This window comes from Montipora capricornis, chromosome 7 (assembly GCF_036669925.1).
Source record: "Montipora capricornis isolate CH-2021 chromosome 7, ASM3666992v2, whole genome shotgun sequence".
Classification (NCBI taxonomy): Eukaryota; Metazoa; Cnidaria; class Anthozoa; order Scleractinia; family Acroporidae; genus Montipora; species Montipora capricornis.
This window is the reverse complement of record NC_090889.1, coordinates 23,628,281-23,638,076: the sequence shown is the minus strand read 5'-3', so window position 1 is coordinate 23,638,076 and position 9,796 is coordinate 23,628,281. Positions and strand designations below refer to the sequence as shown.

The following is a 9,796-nucleotide window of genomic DNA, read 5'->3' as shown; positions in this document are numbered from 1 at the left end:
CCAAAGATGGCGGATGACTCATAAACAGCAAAATATTATATTTATTGCTGTGTTTCTGCATGAATTATGGAAGGAGAGGTCATATCCGAAGAAGGGTCCATTCAGAGTTCGAAGGGATTTAAGTTGTTTTCTAAATCGTGGAAATCAAAAGAAAGAAGCCCTCGGTATGTCCGCAATACTATTTTTTAATGGGACATTCCATTTTTTATCCGCACCCCCCCTATGGAAGGCATTTTTTTAAGTGTCAAGAAGGACCCTGTCGGAATCTGGATTTTCTGCTCCAGTTTAGGGGGTCGGAATCGGGAGTCTTTGTTCTATACAAAAACGAGCCTGTCGGAATCAAGCTTCAGAGTAAAAGGAGCCTGTCGGAATCTAACTTCAGAGGTGAAAGGGACCTGTCGGAATCTGATTTCAGAGCAAAAGGGACCTGTCGGAAAAATGCCTTCCATAGGGGGGGTGCGGATAAAAAATGGAATGTCCCAATGAGCGCCATCGATCGAACGCCCAGTACGTAGTAACCGTAAAAAATCATGTTTTGGGTCACGAACGCCAGTTCTCTCTCATGTTTGGCGCGGATAATATTTCAAATGATCAGCCAAACACGTTTTGCGTGTCAATGAATGTCCTCGGATAAGTTTTCGTAATATTATTTAATACGCTTTTGCCCCTCCCATAAAGATGCGTCGATTTTGCAGACGTTTTTGGATTTCCCGCCAGAAAGAGAGAAAGGTTATAGCAAACAGCCAAGACTGACTACCGGTATTAACATTCCCACAGCGATAACTTCATTGACAATCTCTTCACGCAAGAATCAGTATCACACCAACTGTGCTACCTGTGGTGAAAGTATCAGTTGCTTTGTCAGTTTATACACCTTATTCCAAAAATGGCCGTCATTTTGGTACATGTATTCTTGTTATTGCAAATTGGACCTTTCAGCTTTGCTTTCAAACGCAAAATTCAAAAGAATATTTAACCTTGAACGAGGCCAAGGGCCAATTTGCAGTCAAACATAAGAATACTAAAACATACCTGCCAACTCTCCCGGTTTTCCCGGGAGTCTCCAAGTTTTTCATCACATCTCCTGGTCTCCCAGTTAGAGCACCAAATCTCCCGGGAAATACCTACCATGCCCTTTTTCAACATTTTTTCATTAATTTCGTTATCTTCGAGATGGCAATAAAACAAGAACTGAATTTTAGTGCTCTCATTTGAGCTGTTCTGTGGCCTGTTTCTCAAAAGTCCTGAAACTTTACGGGCCATTTTCGGGTCTCACAATTCCCTTTGTATCTCAAGAACGGAGAGGATTTAAATCGTCAAACTTTACAGTAATTTTTCTTTTTGTTACCTTGAAAACATGTCAAAAGATCGGCTTTCCAAAGAAGTGGTTGCCAGTTTCATAAATGGATTTTCGGGCCCGAAAAGATATCGGGACTTTCGAGAAATTGGCCACTGGTTCGGAAAACGTAAAACAGAGCAATCAAATTGATGTAGTCTATATTTAACGCGTACCGTAATTGGTCAGAAATCAGCCAATCAAACTGCACAATGTGTGGTAGAAAGTTGGCACGAAATGGGAACAATAGCAATTGCTGTTCTAACCGAGAAAAGTCGGGAACATTCGGAAGGGTTTCGGGTGATTTTCAGAGAGTATTCAGATATTGTCGAAAATGACATTGTTACAATGCAAAGATTTTTATTCTCTGGGGGTTGGCAGGTATGCTAAAATCATGGCCATTTTGGAATTAGGTGTTTCGTGTATAATTTGGAAATGTGTTGGACAGGCAACAAGCCCTACCTGTCTTCTCCTTCTCTGGGGGTTGGCAGGTATGCTAAAATGACGGCCATTTTGGAATTAGGTGTTACATGTATAATTTGGAAATGTGTTGGACAGGCAACAAGCCCTGCCTGTCTTCTCCTAGTTTCCTGCTACATTCTTCACTACCCTCCCCTCCCCTTTTTTAATCCTTCAGGCTGGACCTCCACTGGTCCCTTCTCTTACACACCATGCATGCACCAGCATCCACATCACATCGAATTTACAGCAAAAATCTCTTCTTTTCTAGTGCTTTAATATTTGTGAGCCATGGTGTTGGAGAACACTGTTCAAGATATGAAGAATTTGCTCATGTGTTAGCCAAGCAAGGCTTCCTTGTCATTTCACATGATCATGGTAAAATCAAATCTTCATGACAACTGATTTTTTTAGTTGATATGCTTTATCTACATTATCGAAGATATGATACTGCTTTACATACATTGTGTTGCGATTCATCGCAGTGGGACATGGCAGAAGTGAGGGGGAGCCAGTACAGATATCCTCCTTTAGAGTTTATGTCGCTGATGTGCTAAAGCATATTGACGAGTCTTCTGCAAGCAATGGAGGATTACCCATCTTTATGCTAGGTCACTCCATGGTTAGTGATATATTCCTGCACTAAGTAATTCGGGGATGTAATCTCGTTATGTTCTATACCTTCCAAGCAATTCTTCCAGTTTATTTCCGAGTCCATTGTGAGTGGTGAAGCTTCAAATCTCGCACAAGAGGCAAAAACCTTCTCCATTCAGGGAAATGCTCCCTCCATCTTCTAAGAATCTCCTTCTCAAGCCTCATTCTCAAATTCTTTTGCATAGAGCCTACTTTGACTCCCTTCTTCCAGCATCAAAATTCCCTGCCCTTCCCATGTGGTGCTTCTTTATTAGGCTCAAGCTTCTTGTAGTTCGTGTTTATTTTGGATTTCCAGTGTTTACTTTAGATACAAGGCTTTGCTACTAAATACTTCAGACACTGCAACCAATAACCATGGGAAGCATACTCAGTGGTTGGCACTACTATAGTTGTGAAGAAACGTCAGTTGACACAGAATGCCATTTTTAAGTTCTGATATCGTTTTTGTTTTTTAGGGAGGTACCATTGCCATTCTTTGTGCCATGGAGAGACCTCACTTCTTTGCAGGCCTTGTGCTGTGTGCTCCAGCAATCATGGCAAACCCACAGACTGCAACTCGCTTCATGGTAAGGCCAAAGTTAAAGCCTCTCTACAGTCTACACACAAATTCCTCATAATTTTTTGTGAATTCTGAGGAGCATATGAAAAGGCTGGTTCCCCTGTAATTTTGTATGGTTTATGAAAATGCTGGTTTCTCTGTGCAACCATATTCTTTGTTAAAAAAGGATACAAATTTGCAAGAGGAAGGTTACAAGCTTCCCCTAAAGTATGATTCTGTATTAATTTAGATTAAAAGCATTAATTAATCTTATTTTGCCTGGATTGGGCTTTCAAGGCAAGTGTATTTTTAAGACTCTCTCTCATGAATTATTAATGAATTTTATAAGTTAGCTTACAGCACGTAATGTTTTTTTCCAGATCTTTGTAGGAAAAATAGTCTCACATATTGCACCATCCTTTCAAGTTGTTGGATCTGAAGATTGTTCTGCGCTAAGTAGAGACCCTGATGAGGTAATGGAAAGAGTTAGCCTGGCAATTGACAAATGTTGAGGGAATTGGGAAACTATATTAAACTAGAAGTGTCATTTTGTGATGAGTGGGGAAAAAAATACCTGGAGACAACCTCCATGTACATGAAGTTGCGAACCAAACTCAACCCACCTATGTAAAAACAGAAATTCTAGCCTTGTATACATTGATAGGAGCGACTGTGCCAGCATTGCACCCTATGAAAGGCAAACAATTATAACTAGTGAGTGTGTGTTCACCAAAAAACAAAAACAAAAAACACCTCTTACCAGGGTTTCTGTGGGCACTCCACTTTTTCTCATTCAAAAATATCGATGCCCATGGTACAGCACTGTATATTCATTTGGTTATTAACTATAATTGCACAAGCAGCTTTCCATCAGATACTAATTCAAAGCAAGCTACTTCATTTTATAGTATAAAATGTAGCTGCAAAGCAGCAGATCACCGCAGGCATGATCTGAAGATTTTAAAAAAGCATCTCAAAGATCCTGTGAGGGTTTTTGCTGGGAAAGAATATAACCTTTAGTACCTGTTTTCTAGGTGGCCGCCCTCAGCACGGATCCACTGGGTTGGAAAGGAGGCTTAAAAGTACGTTGGGCAATGGCAATGCATGATGCTATGGAAACAGTAAAAGAAAATATTCCCAAATTTGAATGGCCATTCATAGTGTTACATGGTGATGCTGATCGCCTTGCCATGGTTGAAGGATCCAAGCTGTTAGAGAAGGCTGCAAGTGAGGATAAAACCATTAAGGTAAGTTGAATGTTGTTAAGTCCTTGCTGTAAACACCCTGAAATATTGCGGGAATACTATAGGGAGCTTATGCCAAGAGGATGATGGTGGCCGTCAGGATATCCTTCCAAAATGCAGATTTGCATTATTTTTGTTATGCAGCAATAATTTGTTCCAGTTTATTTTGAACTGAAAATACTCATTCACTGTTAAAAATTAAACTAGCATCAAATTGATTGGAAATGTGGAGTGGTTAATATTTAAAGGAAAATTCAGCATCATTGGCTAATGTACTCCACAGAACTTCAAATTTGGTCATTCCACACTGTGGTATATTTCAAAGAGGAAACATAATAATTATTATTAAAAATATAAAATACACTTAGAGAGCTTTTGAATTTGCTTATGCATTCTCTACCTACTTTCAAATGGCTTCCAGGATTACTCCCTGCGTTAAAACTCCAGTCAGTCCAACATTGTTTCAATACCGTGATTACCTTTTTTGCAGATTTATCCCGGTTTTTACCACAAACTTTTGAATGAACCCAGAGAAGATCGTGCACTTGTCATGAATGATATAGTTTCCTGGATAAGCCAAAGACTGCCACCTGTGGATTCTGCAGATTAAGCAACAGTCATCAGTGTATTTAGAATTTTACTTTTTACGAAGCAAAATACATGTAAGAAAAACAATCAAGTTTTTCATTTGTCTCGCAAGGCGGTCACTTTTGATGTCATTGATGATGTTTCAGTGGCATTCTACTTGTCCCTACCAGGCAATGTGGATGACATATCACCTTACATGTATCTACAGAATTTTTTCATCACCTCCAATTGGTGCTCTTCTGCTTTATAGGTGACTCATGGCCAGTTGACCTCATTGCACGATTAATGCTAGCAGTATGCAGTTGAAACCTTGTGGCCATATTGTGAGACAACAGAAAACTTGATTATTGCACTTTAATTTAAACCACAAAGAATGACTACAACATTTTTTTTTACAAAATAACAAAACATATTACTCTTATTTTAATAACGATAAATATTTATCAGGCAGCAATAATACTGTAATCTATTTGAAAAAGTGCTTTCCTATGATGACGTTTTTTAGCATTGAGGATGAGGAGCTTAACCCCTTGACTCCCGGGGCTCCCCATTGATGAGTAAAATCGTCTGGCTGGTTCAGTCTGGTTTCAGAGCCAGAGGGTTAATGGGGACATTTTTCAGTGATTGATTAATAGACCATTTTACAGTTCTTTGCTCAGTCACCAGGCCTTTGAATAAAAGTGAGGCTGGAGTTGACCTTACTTTGATACAAACTTCATTGCTGTTCTTATGTAAATCATGTTGTTGTAATGCTAAGGAGTTTCTATAATTTACATCAGTGAGCTTTGTATCAAAACAGGGTCAACTCCAGCCTCGCTTCTATTCAAAGGCCCGGTAATCGAGTACAGATGTTTAAGAAATGAATTCTGGTTTGTTAAACTTAAAGTGGTACTATGATCAAAAAATCATTTCCTTTTTCTCTTCAGATTTTGAAAGCGTGTTCGCTTAACACCTAACTGGCAAAATTTTGCGCTTTGATTTTTATCCAAAGGCTGTTTGTTTGGAGTGTAAGTTTTGGATTTCACGGTCCGCTATTACTCACATTCAAAACTGGCCGATTGGACCTCAGAAGGTTGGATCTAGAGAAAATGACGTCATTTACTCACTAGCTTAAAATTTCAGCGTGTAAACACAATTTATTATATGCAAAACACGGGTTTAAAAGTCTGAAAGCCTGAAACTCCCGTGCTGCATATTTATTTGGCCGCGTACACACGCATTGCATTCTTAAACCAGTGAGTCTGACGTCATATTCTCCTCGACCCAGCTCTCTCAAGATTTTTAAGTTAGTAATGGCGGACCAATAAATAAGAAAATTCCAGTTAAAATAAACAGTTGTCTTTTTAAAATCAGAACTTAAAACTTGGGTCAGTTAGTGTTTAGTTAACATAGTTTTGAAATCCAAAGGAAAAAAGGATTTTTTTTTGGTCGTAGTACCACTTTAAAAGCTGAACGTCATTTAGGAAGATTCCAAAACATTTTATGCCATTTCCTGTGCCCTTGAGTTTCACCATCTAAATTTTATCCATTTTTAATGTCCTCAAAAGTTTTGAATAAATCATTTCTTGTAACCTCAACAGCAAACAACTACATGTACATGTATTTTCCTTGCAATATGATGACCTATTAAGCTGGCCTTAATAGGTTTTTTTTATTTTTCATTTTTTGATAATTTACAGTAAGTTTTAGAGATGATTAGGAATTTGTTAAGAGTTTTGTCCCCATACAATATTTTTTTTTGTGAAATAATATTTTTTAGAAAACCATAAGCGTGGTATTTCTAATTTAGTTCAGTTGCTTCACAAGGAGATGACTGGAATGTTTGAACGCAGGCTTGAGGTGATAGACAAAATGGTGCTTTGTGCAACAAGGGCTGGAACCCCTAGAATATACCCCACCAATTCCACCAATATTTTGTATCACCTTCTTTTGTTTCCATGCCCATGACCAAAGTGAATAAATAATTATGCTCTGCTGTATAATGTTTACCAGAGAAGCCATTTGTGAGAATTGTTTTTGAAATTGTAAATGAATTTTTCTTTTTAATGAATTTGGTCACTGTGTGTATTTCACAATGTACTGAAATTTAAGCTACATAATATTCTTTGGATATAGGTAAAAGAGTAAATCTCTAGTACAGTGTGGAATATAATAATGAGGCTCTGCCAGGGTAAATTCCGACAAGCAACTTGGCCTAAAAAGTAGCGACGGCACGTAGAGTGAAACCATGACAAACAATATCTTACATTAAATTTCCTTTAATTTCTGACAGCAACGTGAAACATTGACAAAGCACCGACATAAGACAAGCGATGCAGGCCCGGCGCCCCCCCCCCCCCCCCCCCCCACCCCGTGGCACGTCACCTCATTAATGTTGTGTAGTTGAATAAAAGATTTTAAAAAGAAGAATTGTTTAGGGTTTTCGTGTGAATACGTTGTCTTTCCCTGATTTCTTTTCCCAGCATCTATATTACCAACAATTTTTTTGTCTTGCAAACACAACCCTTGTCATTATCCTGTTTTAACTTAAGAAGGCTCGAAAGGGTTTTTCGTTGCCATAGTGCTTGTGAAACAATGAAAGATGGCACTTGTGACGTCATGTCGGTTACCATGGCAACAAGCCATGTCCACAAAAAACCCCTCTAAATTTCAGTTTATGAAAATTATCTGAAAAACTAAGTCGGTGACCTACCGTTTTTATTTCTTTGTTGGAAATCTCCCTAGATTCTTTAACTTCTTAGAGAGAATGACAAAAAGTTATCAAGTAGAATTTTATAAGATACATCGAGAAAAGGCATTTTATGATTTACAGATAATTGTACGAGATAACTTTCCCCGAATTTTTTTTCTTTGAAGAGCCATCGCGAATGATACGTGCATCAAGGAATTTGGAAGTGAGTGCCAAAGTACTTTCGACTACACGGCACGGCCACAGAGCTTCCCAAAGGAATCGCTAATTTCACTCTTTCAAGGGATTCAAACCCGATTCTGGACAAGTTATGAGATGTTTCCGATGGCATATCTCCATTTATACAAATAAAATCCATTTGCACCGTTACGTCATTGTAAGAAAAAAAAGACAGCAAATATTTCTTCGTACGCTAATGACGCATCAGTCTCGAGGACTTCGCGAGAGCTGCGCCCAATCACGAAGGCGTTTTCACTTCCGGCGTCTTAACAGCCAATCAGATCTCGAATTTGGTCGGCCAAAATTTCACCGGCCGTCCGGAATTTTTGAGAGACATTTCGTCAGGCCCAATTTTAGCGAGGGACGACAAAAGAGAACATATGGGCGAAGCTAAAAATGGGCCTGATCGCAGATTAGCGAAGCTGTGGAGCTTCTTCACAACTTATGTTATTATTCTTGACCCGTCAATAAAGTATTACGGTAATTCCCTTGAAATTGTTCTACTATCAAACTTTTTTGGAAACTTGGCATAATTAACATTCATGATACCGTGCTTGTTTACTCGTCAGCAGGCTCTTAAAATGGGGTATTTTTACTGCTTGCGTGTTAAAAATTCAAACCATCTCCATACAGACTTAAGTCTTAGCATAGTTAGTAGAGGGGAACTACTAACTATGGTCTTCTACTAACTATGGTCTTGGTTAGAAAAAATTTTATTTTGAAATTAAAGCTTTTTTTTATTCACATAAGCAGTATTGCTTCATTTACGCCTTCTTTGATTGCCTGGTTGTGGGAATAGTGCACTCTTTGGGGCAGTTCCGTAATAAGCTTGAAGTCCTCGCCTTGGCCAAAATACACCCAAGTACGGAACTGTCTTTTAAAAAAATTCATGTTCTTCTATCAAACTTTTTTTCTTCTTCAAATACGTTCTTTATCAGATTGTTCTTGGCAAATACCTGGAAAAAAAAATCAGGAGTCACCGTGTCGTTTGAGAGAAAAGCAGCATTTATTTCGCAATCGGGCTAAGTTAAGGGAAATCTCTTACGTTTTGTAAGCGCATGTGCTCATGTGCGCGCGCTAATGACGAGAAAATCGTGCGCAGTAGGGATGCACAATGCAATACTAAGGAATTACCTTAAATGGAAAACTCATGAAACAGAACTTTGAAAGAAGAAAGCAGAGGAAAGCATATAAGAAATTTTTAGGCCGTAAACAGTCTCAAGCACTTGGCTTCGTCATATAAGATGTTCTCTTTAAAACATCTGCGGTTTTTGGTCAATGTGGGCTCAGGTATAGGTATCACGTGACCAATGACAACCCTTAGTATCCACGAAGCGAGCAAATTGGCCAAAAACTGGTACGTTTGCCATTTTATAAGTAATTTTTCGGGCCATCTTCGTCTACAGAAGCCCACAGTCTGGCATCATTAAGCTGAAATGTTGGTAAAGGCAAGCCTTTGAAAGAAAACAGAGGTGAGAGATGATTTCATGCAGACTGGGTCGCCTAAAATGCTCTGTTGTAAACATGGCGGTTCACGAGTGAAGTTTTCTCTCTGGCCTTTCTGTGGACGAAATCCAGCACCTACCGATACAATTTGGGCAAGTTTTGAAAGCTTAAAACTTCAATCAGTGCTGTATTTTGCTGGTAGGACTGGGTGACCCGACACTTATAAAAAATCAATGAAATGAGAATCGGGGGGCTTGCCTTGTCACGGAATGGCAGAATTACCCAGAATTCTTTTTGGCCATGAAGGAGGCAACTTGAGAGGCACGAGACTGGCCCTCATCTAATGGCTGATATAAAGCGCGGCCGGAGGAAAAAGTAGAAGAAGTAACCTTGGTGTGTGCTGTTAACGTAGACTTTTGATTTCTGAACAAGTTTCACTCTAGAAAAGTCGCAACAAAGTAGTGCTTTTTTTCGCTGTTATCCTCGTTGCAAAAAACTGGCCTTTCGTAATTTCTTGTCAAGCAAAGGGTATAATGTAAATAAGAGAATACTGAGATATTTATATTTGCAAATTACCTGTCCTCTTTCTTACCACTCACCTCAAACTCTACATCTCTATGCAA

General features: G+C 38.9%; 1 protein-coding gene across 1 annotated transcript; it reads left to right on the top strand.

Annotated features, from left to right (window-relative positions):
- Positions 1-5,707, top strand: LOC138057755 (monoglyceride lipase-like). Its single transcript, XM_068903688.1, has 7 exons — positions 1-164; positions 2,067-2,173; positions 2,281-2,417; positions 2,905-3,015; positions 3,368-3,460; positions 4,022-4,234; positions 4,722-5,707. Exons 1-7 carry the CDS (start codon positions 67-69, stop codon positions 4,839-4,841), a joined length of 879 nt encoding a protein of 292 aa, XP_068759789.1. The 5' UTR covers positions 1-66; the 3' UTR covers positions 4,842-5,707.
- The last annotated feature ends 4,089 nt before the right edge of the window (positions 5,708-9,796 follow it).

Coding starts and splice junctions, on each gene's coding strand:
- LOC138057755 (XM_068903688.1), top strand. CDS start 67: ATGGAAGGAGAGGTCATATCCGAAGAAGGGTCCATTCAGAGTTCGAAG. Junction 2,174..2,280: donor TGTCATTTCACATGATCATG/GTAAAATCAAAT, acceptor GATTCATCGCAG/TGGGACATGGCAGAAGTGAG. Junction 3,016..3,367: donor AGACTGCAACTCGCTTCATG/GTAAGGCCAAAG, acceptor GTTTTTTTCCAG/ATCTTTGTAGGAAAAATAGT.